This window comes from Dermacentor silvarum, chromosome 5, assembly GCF_013339745.2.
Source record: "Dermacentor silvarum isolate Dsil-2018 chromosome 5, BIME_Dsil_1.4, whole genome shotgun sequence".
In the NCBI taxonomy this organism is placed as follows: domain Eukaryota; kingdom Metazoa; phylum Arthropoda; class Arachnida; order Ixodida; family Ixodidae; genus Dermacentor; species Dermacentor silvarum.
Window position 1 is genome coordinate 96,193,697 of NC_051158.1, and position 15,413 is coordinate 96,209,109.

At 48.3% G+C, this 15,413-nt stretch overlaps 1 protein-coding gene across 1 annotated transcript in view; it reads left to right on the forward strand.

The window, feature by feature from the left end:
* The first annotated feature begins 966 nt into the window (after window positions 1–966).
* Window positions 967–15,413, forward strand: part of LOC125945908 (alkaline phosphatase, tissue-nonspecific isozyme-like) — a 45,203-nt gene continuing 30,756 nt past the window's right edge. The window contains exon 1 of the mRNA XM_049668300.1: window positions 967–1,148. Coding sequence (XP_049524257.1) covers window positions 1,064–1,148 — 85 coding nt within the window. The 5' untranslated portion in view covers window positions 967–1,063. The remainder of the gene's footprint in view (window positions 1,149–15,413) is intronic.

Genomic DNA, 15,413 nt, shown 5'->3' on the forward strand with positions numbered 1-15,413 from the left:
ACATTGTCTACACTCAGCGGTTTTTCTTATCTAATTGGCTGACAAGAGGCGAGGAGCACGCTCTAGTGGAGAGGGTTTCGATGGGGCCGAGCCAGCACAGTGAAAATAGATAACCGCATGAAGAGGGTGGTGCCGGCTTCTCCGATTGGTCCGCTTCGCCTTACTTGGCTAACGGTGGCTGGTCGAAAATCGCGGTGGCGTGAAACGGAAGGATAAGAATGCCGCTAAAACGGATCCTCAACAAGGAAGAGTTAACAGAGCGATGTCGTATGCATGCCGAAAGGGCTCGATAACGTTTTACTGCCACACAAAAAGGTTTATCATGCGAAATAAATACATGCTCACCGGCAGGTGCGAGTAGCGAGGGCCTGAGCGATCAGCGGGCAGCCATCTTTGATTCCTTTCGGAACGGAGCAGTCTGTGGCTATTCAGAAAAGTTTTCAGTTTTGTTCGGCATATTAATGCATTTTTTTCGCGTACACGTCACTTTGACGTGGTGAGTTTTCGCGGTTTTATGACGTCGCGTGGCAGACAGGAGAAGTGGGCGTAGCCAGAAAACATTTGACCAATAGCAGATAGCTACTGGGCAAAAGACATCGAATCAGGAATGATTATTTTTCTTTTGTGCGGTTTAATAATGCATAATCAGTGTGTACACGTTATATCAGATGGGGAGCTATTGCGGTTTTCGTGACGTCACCTGACAGACAGGTGAAGTTCGGAGCAGCCCGAAAATGTTTTGCCCAATCGTGGAGGCTGATTGCAGAAATTGGAATCAAAACAGTTTGGAATCATTTTACGTTATAGCTCCTTGAGCTATTTAGAGTGATTCCTACTTTTAAACTTCACTTCTGTGTGATGTAACACCATGACAGAATTATGTAGACCAAAATGTATATAGCATTTCTTTATAATCACTCATCAGCTAATCATATTTACTTAATTCTTTTAGGTCATCATGGGGGGTGGAAGAAGGAAATTTTTAAATTCTTCAGACTGCGATGAGGATGGGCAAAGGGGTGCTAGAACCGATGGACTAAATCTAATAAATGTTTGGAAGGAAATGAAGAACCACTCAAACGCTGTGTATGTATCGAACAAAACTGGCCTTGAAGCGGTTGACACCAAGTCAGTGGATTACTTGTTAGGTGAGTATGCTCCGCTTGCTAAGCCACAAGTGTCTGTTTCACTTCTTGTCGACATCTATGTAGGCCTTCATTTGGATTGCTTTTTCAAGCGAAGCTTGTATTGGCTCACAAGTTTCCGTGGCGTTGTCGTGATCACGCAAAAATAACGGCTGCTACCCGAGTACAGCAGCTGTCCAGCAGCGCCTGCGCCGGATCACGTGACGTGCGCGGCCAATCGGGGGTACTGTGGATTGGGCAAGTTGGTGCATCGTATTCGGGGTCGTTCGATGTGTCGCGGGGAGAGAAAGGGAAGGAAAAGGCGGCGTGCGCTCCGCCGGGCTTCCCTCGCCTCAGATCAGTATATATCGGCAACGGTTTGGGAAGGCCCCGCGTGGTGCGTTTCGCCGAGGAGCAGGCTGCGTTTGAGCAACGGCGCCGCGAACTCGCTCGGCAAAGGGCTTGTAGCGCCTCAGCATGCGGCGCCCGTCAAGGAAGACTAAGTTGGCATTGGAACGCGCGGCAGGTGCAGAGCGAGAATAAAAAATATCAGTTCGAAAACTCAACGCTGTCAGGGCTGGATCTTTCTCGTGTTAGCTCCGACAGGCTCATCGTCGACGTCCCGATTTCCTCGTGAGGGCTTCCGAAGCACAGGCGAAACGTTAGCGAACGGCCACGGATTCCGACTTGCGGAAGCGCGATGTTGAGGCCAAATGTCATCGAAGAGCCGCTGACCCCGAGTTGCGAAAGCGCTATGTTGAGGCCAAACGTCAGTGTCCTCTTGACCTCCAGGAACCCGACAACGGTGTCACACCTCGGCAACGTCAGCGCCAACTTCCCCGGTGCGACAGCCAGGTTTGAACACGAGTTTCTCAACCGGTACTTTGGAGCCAGTTGCAGTGCGTGTTACCGGTTGTGGTTCGACCACAACGTGGTACTCGTCAGTGCAATTCGTTCCGGAGAACACCGAAGAAACACACGACAAGCTTCGCTTACCCACATTTTTCGGTAGGGGAAGGGTTGGTTTTTTTTTGCGTTCATATATTTCTCACAGTGTGCTGATCTGGCCGACTTGGAACAGCTCCGTAATGATGCCTGTCAGCTCACAACGCAAAACAAGGGATGAAAAACCTAGAAGGTAACAAGAACACAGCGTTGCGTCCTCCTTATTTTCTTGTTTTTTTTCCTTGTTTTGCGTATAGTAGGCTGATCGCCATCATGGCTAATATATTTCAGCATGCGGAATCACAATAGTGCACAAATTTCTGAAACCCCTAGAAAAACAGGTGGGAAAGAAAATACTTATTGCCTGCAGAAGAAGGGCATGCATTTGTGGTGGAACGCGTGCGTCTTAATACCTTACATGGGCATTGAGTGAAAAAATAATAATAAAGAAGCAGGCCGCTATAAGTGTTATGAATTTGCTCAAATCCAGTCCATCTGGCTATAAAGTGTTAGACATTTATTTATATACTTCAATGGCTCATTAGATAGAGCGGAAGAAATATTTGGCGATATGCAGCCGTCATTGCGTGGCAGAATCCACAAGCATGACACATGGTACACACTCTCAAATATGAAATCTCGTCCAAAACGTCCTTGAATTAGAGTCTAAAGTTCTAGCACTCACAGGCATATCAGTTTCCTGAGAGCTTCACCCATAGTCGAGTGCACTGCAGCACTTAATAAAATTCGTAACAATATATGCGACGGCTCAAAGCTACAATTCGCCGAGCGACACCGCTGCAATGTAACTGACGCGGCAAAACGACAGCCGTGCGTATTGACGCAGAATAGGCGCTCCAAAGTCACAAATGAATTTCGAATGCCTGTAAAGTGCTCAAAATTATTGATTAGCGATGCTGCAGGTTGAGAAATAGCGAAAACTCAGAACTGTACTTCTTTTGCGCATATTTCCCCTTGCAACAAGGAATTCTTCCGTTGGAAAAGCGTAGATTGTGTAAAACGGGACATGAATTGTGCGCATATTACATTACTAATACTACTAATAAACATAATAACATATTATTATTATTATTATTATTATTATTATTATTATTATTATTATTATTATTATTATTATTATTATTATTGTTGTAGTGAAGAAGAGGAAGAAGTGCTCTTGCGTGTGTCGCTGTGCGCACCATCAGCGTTCGTGGACTGCCTCGATTGCGTGAGACGTCTAATAAATCGTCGTATCACATTTGGTGGCAGGTGCTGCAATCCCCGACCTCACCCTGGAACTTCGCAGCCGAACGTTGCCGACTGTTTCAGCCGCTACCATGCTCGAGCCTACCGACAATCCGCCTGCAGCTTCCGCCGCGCCCATCATTTGCGGCGCCGTCCAGCGGCAGCGGGACCCCCCCCATCTTCAGCGGAGCCGGTGAGACTGACGTGGAAGATTGGCTCTCTACCTATGAACGCGTCAGTGAGAACAACAAGTGGGATGACCCGACGAAGTTACGTTCCGTCATCTTCCATCTTGCTAACGTTGCGAACCTCTGGTTCCAAATCATGAGCGGGAACTCCAAACCTGGTCCGCTTTCAAGGCAGCATTCACTGAAGTCTTCGGCCGCCCAGCCTTACGAAAGCTCCGTGCTGAACAGCGTCTACGCCAGCGCGCTCAACAGCCCGGCGAGACGTACACCAGCTACATAGAGGATGTCGTCGGTATTTGCGTCCGTGTCGATTCTAAAAATGAGTGAAGAGGATAAGGTGAAGCACATCCTCAAGGGCATCGAGGATGACGCATTTCAAAGGCTTCTCGCGCGAAACCCTTCATCTGTCGCAGCTGTCGTCACTCTTTGCCAGAGCTTCGATGAGCTGCGTCGCCAGAGGGTCCCTGCGCGCAGCGCTGTTCCACCCGGCCACTCTCTCTCGGGCCTCACGCTTCCCTCCAACTCCTCGCCAGAATCCTCACTCTCCGTTCAGATTAAGGATTTTATTCGTGAGGAGGTGGCGCGCCAACTGTCTATGCTGCCTCTCAGCGATCAACCCCTACAGCCTGACACATCTGTGGCTGCTCCCATTTGGAGAGCCATTTGCGAGGAACTTGCTGACTCGCTACCTTTGGCTCAACCATGTCCTCCCGTGGCGGCACCGCTGACCTATGCCGCAGTCGCAGCGTGACCTGCGCCGCCGACATTCGCATTTCCTGCGACAGTGCGACCTCAAGCAGTGCCAACTCCCGTGTCGCCTCCTATTCCGTCTCGAAGCCAAGTTCAGAACCCTTGGCGCACGCGCGACAACCGACCCATATGTTTCGCTTGCGGTTTTGCCGGCCATGTCGCGCGCTTCTGCCATCGTCGCATGCCACCTACTAACCCTGCTGTCTCAACGCCTGGGTATGGATATTCCCACGATGCTACCGGCCATTCCTTGCATCCCGACCCAGAGTATCTGCCGTCTTCTCGACGCCCTTTCGGCAACCATCATTCTCCGCCACCACGTCGTCGCTCGCTTTCCCCCTTACGTCGTCGCCAGTCACCTAGCGAGGGAAACTAGTTGCTGCAGTTCTGCAGGCACGAACTGCCAGCTTCGCGACTTCTACAAGGCCTGCACACTCGCCACGCAATTTACTTGACGTTTTGGTCGAAGGAACCGCCACAATTGCGCTTATTGATAATGGGGCTGCGGTTTCTGTTATGGACGAAAAGCTTGGTCGTAAGCTCCGCAAGGTCACCACGCCGTTGTCTGGTTTTCTACTGCGTACCGCGAGTGCGCAGCATATAGCTCCGCTTGCTCAATGTACCGCAAGAGTGCTCATTGCCGACGTTGTTTATGTTGTTGAATTTTTCGTGCTTCCTTCATGTTCACATGACATTATTCTCGGCTGGGACTTCTTGTCTCACCATCGTGCCATCATCGACTGTGCTCGGGCCGAAGTGGCGCTTTTCCCGCTTTCCGAAGCCTCGCTGCCTGACCCTTCTGAACGTAAAGCCGCCAAGCTCACCGTTGTCTCCGATACGATCATACCACCCGAGATTTCGGTTCTTGTGCCCGTATCTTGCTCCGCCGCGCCAGACGCTACGGTTCTTTTTACACCATCGCCTATTTTTCTACGTCGTAAGGCTCTACCTCTACCATTTGCCGTCCTCAACACTGTCTCTGGATTATCCACTATGCGTGTGTGTAACCAGCTTCAATCCCCTGTGACCTTACGGCGTGGAGAATCCCTTGGCCGTGTTCAGCCCCTTGACCCGCTTCACATTCTCGATACTTCCGACGACATGGCCTGTTATGAGCTCGACTCCCTCACTTCTCGATTGCTGTGCGCATCATCATCATCATCATTATCATCATTGTCGTCATCGTCGTCGTTAGACGTTCTTGAATCTGCCTTGGACGCCGATCTGCCACCTCCGTACCGCCAGCAAGTCCTCGCGCTTCTTCAGAATTTTCGCTCGTCGTTTGATTGCGACCAACCATCCCTGGGACGTACGGCGACCGTCACTCACAGCATCCACACCGGTTCCCATCCACCATTACGCCAGCGGCCATACCGCGTGTCGGGTGTCGGCAGCCGAGCGACAGCTACTTACCGAGCAAGTCGACGATATGCTGCATCGTGGCGTCATTCGGCCTTCCCAGAGTCCTTGGGCATCTCCTGTAATATTAGTACGCAAGAAGGACGGCTCAATACGCTTCTGTGTGGATTACCGTCGACTCAATAAGATAACTCATAAAGATGTCTATCCGCTGCCTCGGATAGATGACGCCCTCGACTCCCTACAAGGCGCGGAGTACTTCTCATCTTTGGATCTTCGCTCCGGCTATTGGCAAGTGCCGATGGCTCAAGATGACTGTGAGAAGACCGCTTTCGTCACGCCTAACGGCTTGTATGAATTTACCGTAATGCCATTCGGGCTCTGCAACGCGCCCGCTACTTTCGAGCGTATGATGGACACTATCCTTCGTAACTACAAGTGGAAAACATGTCTATGCTACCTTGATGATATTGTCGTGTTTTCGCCCGATTTCCCGACGCACCTCGTTCGCTTGCGTGAGATCCTGACGTGTCTCACCTCTGCCGGCCTCCAACTCAACATCAAAAAGTGCCATTTTGCTGCCCGCAAGTTAACATTATTGGGCCACGTTGTTTCGAAGGATGGTGTACTTCCTGACCCAGCCAAGCTTCGCGCGGTCGCAGAGTTCCCGATGCCCACTACACTTAAGGCAGTCCGCAGCTTTATAGGGCTCTGCTCTTACTTTCGGTGTTTTGTGCGCAATTTTGCCACTATTATCGCACCACTGACCAATTTGTTTACGGCTAGCAGCGGCATCTCCGCGTGGTCAACTTCGTGTGACGACGCCTTCAAGAAACTACGTCGTCTACTTACTTCGCCGCCGATTCTTCGACACTACGATCCGACAGCGCCCACAGAGCTACACACGGACGCCAGTGGCATCGGACTTGGTGCAGTCTTAGCGCAACGGAAAGACGGCTACCACGAGTACGTCGTCGCATACGCGAGTCGCACTTTAAAGAAGGCAGAAGCCAAGTACTCTGTCACAGAGAAAGAGTGCTTGGCCATTATTTGGGCTCTCGTCAAATTTCGTCCATACCTATATGGTCGCCCTTTTGACATTGTTACCGACCACCACGCCCTTTGTTGGCTGTCTTCGTTGAAAGATCCGTCAGGTCGCCTCGGCCGCTGGGCACTTCGCTTACAAGAATATGACATCCGCGTTGTCTACAGATCAGGCAGAAAGCACTCTGACGCCGATGCGCTTTCCCGATCGCCGATACCTTCCGACGTGGCTTCAGTGTCAACGCCTTTCACATGCATGTCGACCATCAACATCGCTGATATGCCGGACCAGCAGCGTAAGGATCCCCTGCTTTCCGCTATGCTGAATTTCCTCCAAGATCCATCCGTCACACCCTCTTCTCGAACACTTCGTCACCAAGCCGCTCACTTTGCTGTTCGCGACAACGTCCTTTACCGCAGAAATTATTTGCCTGATGGTCGCAAATGGCTGCTTGTGATACCACGACACATGCGTACTGACATATGCGCTTATTTCCATGCCGCTCCTCATAATGGTCACGCCGGCGTTCTGAAAACGTACACTCGGCTGAGGCAGCGTTTCTACTGGCACGGCATGTATCACTTCGTGCGCCAGTACGTACGCGCTTCCACGGCGTGCCAAAGGCGTAAAATTCAACAGCGCCCTCCTGGCGAGTTACAGCCGCTCCCCTGCCCGGCCCAGCCATTTGATCGCGTCGGCATAGAACTATACGGGCCACTTCCGTGCAGTTCCTCGGGTAACCGATGGATAATTGTAGGCGTCGACCACTTGACGTGCTACGCCGAGACTGCCGCACTTCCGGCGGCTTCTGCGCGTGACGTTGCCTTCTTCATCTTGCGGAACTTCGTTCTTCGACATGGACCACCACGCGAACTGCTCAGCGACCGGGGGCGTGTGTTCCTGTCGGAAGTAATACAAGCCCTTCTAGCTGCATGCAGCATCGTTCACCGCAAGTCTACCGCCTACCACCCGCAAACGAACGGCTTGACAGAGAGGTTCAACCGCACACTCGGTGACATGTTGACTATGTAGGTTGCCTCGTACCACAGTAACTGGGACACTGTTTTGCCGTTCGTAACGTATGCCTATAATACCGCCACACAAGATACCACTGGCTCTTCGCCATTCTTTCTGTTATATGGCCGCGAGCCCCCGTGTACAATGGACACCCTGCTCCCATACCGACCCGACGCTTCTGAATGCACGCCAGTGTCTGAAGCCGCCAAATACGCAGAGGACTGTAGGCAGCTCGCCCGTACCCTTACGACCGCCGCCCAAGGTCGCCAAAAGCTGCGGCATGACAGAAACGTGCCTACCCTACATTTTCCGACTGGTTCCCTTGTTTTGTTGTGGATCCCACCTCACAGCCCTGGCCTTTCAACCAAACTTCTTGCACGCTATGATGATCCCTACCGCGTCATCGACCGTACCTCGGCTGTCAACTACGTTGTCGAGCCTATGACGCCATCACACGACCTTAGACATCGCGGACGTGACACGGTTCATGTCAGCCGACTTAAGCCATACTATGACCCCTTGATCCTACCTACGCCGTAGGTCGCCAGGATGGCTCATCTTCTCTCCCGGGGGCCATTGTAGTGAAGAAGAGGAAGAAGTGCTCTTGCGTCTGTCGCTGTGCGCACCATCAGCGTTCGTAGACTGCCTCGATTGCGTGAGACGTCTAATAAATCGTCATATCACATTAATATTATTTTATACTAGTGAGATCATGATTCGTATATAGCATTCCTGGAAAAGAGCGCCTCTGAGCGGCCGGTTAATATTTGGAAACATATCCGGAATCGCTCCAGTAAACGCGGAGAGTCTTTTCGCCGGCTTGACTCAATTTGGGTAGAAGTCTCAGTGCTTGCTGGCTGTTTTGTTCCTCATTTTTCTGCAGTATATAACATTTCTCATATCAACGTTAGTACATGTCAGCAGCAGGCTTCAGGTACGATGCTTAGTACAGTGTTGTTCGATGAGAAGCTCATGCAAGAATTCATCTGACGTTTGAAACCCTCATTGTCTTGTGGTCCAGATGGAATTCCCTCGGCCATTTCAGAAGCATAGGCCAACATATTGCGCTGTTATTTACATCAGTTTTTATTAGCTAACAAAATTATTGCACCTTTCCACGCATTCGAAAACTGCCTCTGATTTTCCTATATAAAAGTCTGGTTCCAAAATTGATGTCTCGAACTACAAGCCGATTTCATTCCTCAGTGCCACATCCACAATTTTTTAGCTAGCCCTTCCACCATAGTGTCTAGTGCAAAGGGCTTCTTAACTCCAAACCAACACGGATTTCCCTGTGGTCTCTCAACAGTCACCATTTTTACGAGCTTCACGACAGAGATCTCGGCACCAGTATTCCAGAGGGGGCAAGTGGACGCCGTGTAATGCAACCTGAGCAAAAGTGTTGGTGTGTTCAGCCATCCAATGCTCCTCGTGAACCTTGCGGATCATGGTAGTCAAGCTGAAGTTGTTGCTCTCCTTCGCAGCTTCCTTCTAGAGAAGTCCGGCTACGTTAGCGTCAATGAAGTCTCCATTCTAGGACCACTTCTGTTCTTGGTATATGTCAGCGATGATTTCTAGAGTCAATAAATGCCAAGAACCCGTCATACCATCGCACTTTGCCTCTGCTGACCTTCCACGTATGGGTGATGTCCAAAGTACGGGTACGTCTATCTATTCCCGGTATTTCTAACAAATAGCGAGTACCTACTGTCGGCCTCAGACATTGAACTATTGAATGTATGTCGAAAGAATATGGCTCTTCGCTGAATGTGTATACAGACGAATCGTGCATCTGGTGCGGCTTTCGTCGTGCCTGCGCATCAAGTCATTCGACGGTTTCGTCTGCGTAACAAGGCAACTCCAACATCTTCGGAACTAGTGGCAATCAGAGACGCAGTTCAATATATTTCGCGTCAGCCTCCTCAAGTATATGGACAGTCTTCAGGGACGCGAAATTAGCTCTGCAACTACTTAAAGTGAAATTGAAAGAAAGTGCTTACAGAGTGTTGTCTCTTCAAACTGCCGAGCTATAGCGCCAGAGGACGGCCACGACATCACATTTCAGTGGATTCCTATTCACTGTTCTATTCCTATTCCTATTCACACGGCAACGAAATGGCCGATACCGAAGCGAAGAACGCGCTCGAAGAACCACAGTCACTTCTTGCCATTACTTTCTCAAGAGGGAACGCCAACAGCCTTCTCTCCAGTGTCATCCGAAAATCGATCGAAAAGCACTGGGACAATCCAGATCATCGACAGAGACAATTGCAGAGATTGGGCCCTACCATAAAATTTAAGCTACCACCGAAAGTTCAACCCAGCTGTGTCAGCCTTCTGCACATACTAAGGCTGGGGGTAGTGTTTACGCGCGGATACGTGCACCTCATGTGACGCACCGAGTCTCCAGACTGAGTTGTGCAATGTGAATGAGACTATAGGTCATGTGCTTTGTGACTGCCCTAAGTACATGGAAGAGCGTCAAAAGTTCAGCAATGCCCTTGCGCGTCTCGACAGCCCACCGTTGTCGGAAGACGCTATTTTACGCCCTTGGCCTGACGTTTAATCGAGCTTTAAGGCCATCCAGGCGTTACTGGACTTTTTAAAAAGTACGGGCCTAGACTGTAGGCTTTGAGTAAATCAAAAATCTAGCAAAATGTTTCACATCCTGCTTCTCTCGTCATCGCCACTCATCATGCGCCTCTTTCTTCCCTTCTTCCCTTTCCCCCAACGCACAGTAGCTGGCCAGAGGAATGTACCTCAGGCCGACCTCTCTGCATTTTGTATCATTAAAGTTTTTCTCTCGCGCGGTGTACTATATAATGCCTCGTTAAGCTTTTCATCTTATACTCAACGCATTGCTATACGTGGTATACGCTCTCTAGATTTTGTTTGCCACGCTTCACTGGAATTCGAAACTCCCAGTCCTTTCCTAATGCTGCATCAGGCCATATGTCTTCCACAACTCGAATACGCATAGGTGGCGTGGAATGAAACTTCCAAGTCTCACAGAGGTAGACTAGAAAGAGTCCTGAAAAAGTCCGCAGCAATTTACTGCCATCGGTTTTGCGATGGTATTGGTCAATGTTGTAGCGCTTGCATGTACTTTACCTTCACTACGCCTGCCTCGTTTTTGTATAAGGTGCATCAGGGAATCCTGATATGCGCTGAGCTACTTAATTATGTCGCGCTTCGGATTCCGCAGAAGGTCACAAGGGAGCACCGACCATTCTTGGTTCCTGCTTTTCACCGGAAACATTCTGTTATGTATAGACTTCAAAATCGGCCTAATACCTATTTCACTGATCTTGATGTTTTCATGAGTCGCTTTCGTCGTTCTGTTCGCAGCTTCGTATTGCAGTGCGCTAGGTTTCCTCGGTATACGTACGTGCTTTCTTTCGCCGCGTGATTACGTACATTGTCAGTTTGCGTGGCGACATGTGTAATGTTTATTTGGTTTCGTTTTTTTTCCTTATACAATAAATGTTATTGGTTTTCTAGTTGACATTAAGCTGAAAAAATGGAGCTGGGCAGTTCATGTAATGCGTAGGATGGATAACCGTGGAACATTAGAGTTACAGAATGGATACCAACAGAAGGGAAGCGCAGTGGAGGATGGCAGAAAACTATAGGTGGGGTGATGAAGTTAGCAAATTTGCAGGCGCAAGACACGGGTAATTGGAGATCACAGGGAGATGCCTTCGTCCTGCAGTGAACCTAAATATAAACTGATGATGATGTTTGTACCTTTAGCTGTACAGTTTTTTTTTTCATTATATTTGCTCACTAACCGTCTGTTCATTTTCGATTTGCCTTACCTTCGTCGATAGATCTCAGCTTGTTTTAGCAACCTTCCACGCCATTTGTTTTGTGCTAATATTACGGCCAGATGACTTTTCTGTACATGCATATTTTCTTTTGCCTATGTATTCTTTTTTTAAGCTGTAAATTATATTTTAGTTTGATTACCTGTACGCCAGTCTTAAAACCTGATGTTTTTTGGCACATAATGTAAAGGCGGGATTGATTACTTATTTTTATTGACTCTCACGCATTGGTCGTGTATATCCTTTATCTTTCTCTTGTGAGTTCACGCAGCTTTTGTTGATTGTGAACTGTTCGTTCTCATAATTGTAGTTTTCTATTTCATGTTTTTCCTGTATTTGTATTCGTATTTTTTTTTACCGTGCGCCACCACTCAGACCTTAGGGTGGTTCCTGGGCTGGGTACATAAACATGATTCATTGATTGGTTGGTTGATTAATCGATCATTATGCTATTCACCTGACAACAAGTGGCGTCCCTGAAGGATCAGTGTTAAGACAACTCCTTTTAAAAATTTTTATTAACGGCGTTCTTTCCGAAATTTAGAATTCTTAGTTATTTCTGTATTCCGATGACATCAAGATTTTTAAAGAAATTTTTACTGTTAATGACTTTTGCATCCTGCAACTCACCTGTTATCTTTTTCTAAATGATGCCTTGGCGCCTCACCCTGAATGTTGCAAAGACCAACGTCATGACTTTCACAAACAAAGCAGCAAGCATTTCTTTATCTTATTCTGTAGATTCTGTACCACTGTGTAAGGTCTGGAAGATCAATGATCTCGGTGTATTTTTTCATACAACTTTACACTTTACTATTCACACTAAACGCGTTGCGAAGCGGAGTATGCGCTCTCTTGGCCCTGTTTCCTTACTATCGAGGGATATCATTTCTGCTTCACCGTTCCGAAAGTTAAGCGCAGTAACCTGTCTTCCACCACTAGAATACGCGTCGGTCATCTGGAAAGGCATATTTAGATCCAACAGTGACATTATGAATGGGGTCCAAAAAACTTTCTAAGCATATATCATCACCGCTTTGCTAACACGGACACAGCACCTTGTTCAAGCTCTGTTGGACTATTGTCATTGCCCTTACTTCGCTCACCAGATAACATCGACCTTTCCGTGTTCTTGCCTGCTATCATCAACACTTACCCATCTATACAGAAGCATCATCATCTTCATCAGATTATATTTATGACCACTGCAGGACGAAGGCCTCTCCCTGCGATCTCCAATTACCCCTGTCTTGCGCTAGCGTATTTCAACTTGCGCCTGCAAATTTCCTAACTTCATTCAATTTCCATACCTAGTTTTCTGCGTCCTCGACTTCGCTTCCCTTCTCTTGGTATTCATTCTGTAACCCTAATGGTCCACCGGTTACCTATCCTACGCATTACATGGCCTGCCCAGCTCCATTTTCCCCTTTTAATGTCAACTAGAGTATCGGCTATCCACGTTTGCTCTCTGATCCACGCCGCTCTCTCCCTGTCTCCTAACGTTACGCTTAATATTTTTCGTTCCATCGCTCTTTGTGCTGTCATTAACTTGTTCGACAAACCTACAGAATACTGAGTCTTTTTTACGCCTATTTTCATGACTTCAACATTTTCACAAATGACTGTCATCGTTCTTTTCCGTGTTTTGCGTTGTTCTGCGGTCGATTCACACAATGTTCAACTGCCCTTTTTCTCATTTTTCTTTTGTACATACCCTGGGCATTGTTGTATGTGCAGTTTTCTGTTCACAATTGTTCTTTTTATTCATTGTATGCTTTTTTTACTTATATTCCTTTCCACATTTTTGTTTGTTTGTTTGTTTGTTTGTTTGTTTTTCTGTTTTAATGTAGGCGGGTGCCAGATCTCAGACGTTCTGGTTGTTGCTTGGTATGGTAAATAAATGATTGATGGACGGATTAGTCATTATTGATGCGAACGCGTGAAATGGCCCACTGAGCGAAAAAGCCGGCGTCTGTCGTCTGTAGCAGCGAAATGGCACCTACACTCGTATAGCCATTGGCTGAGACGCCACCTCACGAGCTGCGCCTCTACGGATGATAGCGGGTGAAAGGGGACACCTGCGACCTCGCTAGCGCGCCAGTTGTTGAGCGAGGGGAGAGGGCACCACCATCGTCGGTGGCATGCAGGATAGGCCATTTACGAGATATGCGCCGTCAAACTTGTAAAAATGCAATGTCGTTCCGCTTACTTTCTTAACGAAACGTCGTTTTATGCATTGACGCAGACAAGTAACTGCAACGCCAATGCATTTCTCCGCAAAGTTTGGGAATTAATATGTCAAATCGGAAGTCACACTGAGAATTCGTTCCAAGTGGATCCGCATTGCGAACTCCCCAGCTAGAATTTGTAAGTGCCATGTGTCGTAAGTTGATTAGTTAGAAACTTAGTGATTTTTTTAGTCTTCGAATATGCATTTCAATTTTTCTTGGAAGTAATGACCGCCTCTTCGAGTAGACCAGCTCACGGTCTAGAATTGTGTTATCTGCCGCAGGCAGTTCTTAAAAAGTTTTGAAAGTGTTAGCTGAAACACCCGGTGTTTGAGATACCTGTGCTACACCCAAGCCTATACAAAGGGTTCTTATGAAGGTAATTGTACTACTTCAGCATTTGACATTCCAAAATGCAACCTAAACAGAGCCATAAGCTATCTGACGCGACATCATCAACTATACAGCAAATCTTTTTTGAATAAGTGCGCATTATTAAGGCGAAACTACACGTACGCTTGCCGGCGCGCGCAAGCTCGTGACCACGCTCCTCACACATACGCAGATGGTGCAGGACATCGTACTAATCGTACTAATCCTCGAGGCTGGTCAGATTAACGCTGACGCTGAATTCTGTATTAGTCCACCATCAGTGCATCCGATGGACAAAGAATTAACGTTCCTCGCGCTTGGGTGAGAGAGAGAGGTTTATTTGAACAAATGCAGAGAGGTCGGCTTGAGCGTTAGTTTGCTCTGGCCTGCTACTCTACACTGGGGAAGGGGGGAGGGGATAAAAAGTTGTCGCAGTTTCACCTGAAAGGCGAAGCATCAATTGCGATAGCAAATTTGTAGAGAGCTAAACGGAGTAATGATAGTAGCTTTATCAGCTGTATAAACTTGGACATGCAGCAGCACCGGCAACACGCAGAACTCTTGTCGACGCCATCGGCGTTTTGCCCACGTTCGCACAAAATGCGTGCGGCGTTGGTGACTGTTGCCGGAGCCTCTGATATAAATAGGTACTTGGTGCCGCAGCTAAACGTCCCCTCCCATCCCTCCCCCCCCCCCCCCCCGACGGCCTTTCGTGCGTCAGAAGAAGGCGCGTTTGCTCTACATATATGGTGATTGTAAAGGAGGAAAGAGACGCCTACTTCTGCAGCCCTTAAGGGAGCACGGCACAGAACGCGCGTTTGTTCTCCGCCGTGCGTTCACTCCCCGTGAAAGCGCGCGTCCCTCGCGCCCTTTCACTCGCACATACAGCGTTCGGCGGCGCGCGGCGACGATTTCATCTCCATTGACGTCATACGGAACCTCACGGCGACGGCGACGGTGACGCCGACGGCAGAAATCTGCTTTGGAGTGTCCATATAATTGCTATCGCAATAAAAGAGCGATAAATGATGATCATAAGATTAGGAATTGCGTATATACATGTCCATCACGTTGAGGTCATACTAGAGCCGTGCATGGAGCCGCGGGGTGAAGTTTCTACGCGCCCCTCTTCCTTTAACCCCCGACGCGCTTTTTTGAAAATATTTCCTGTAAGCCACTTGCACTTGTCGATGTTGGTATAACCCACACAAGTATATCATTATTGATGTAGTGATACCTGCTCGTTTGTTAGGCGGTTTCTTTTTAAATTTAAAATTTTGTAAAAGATATTGGATGTTAGCGAATGCGCAAGA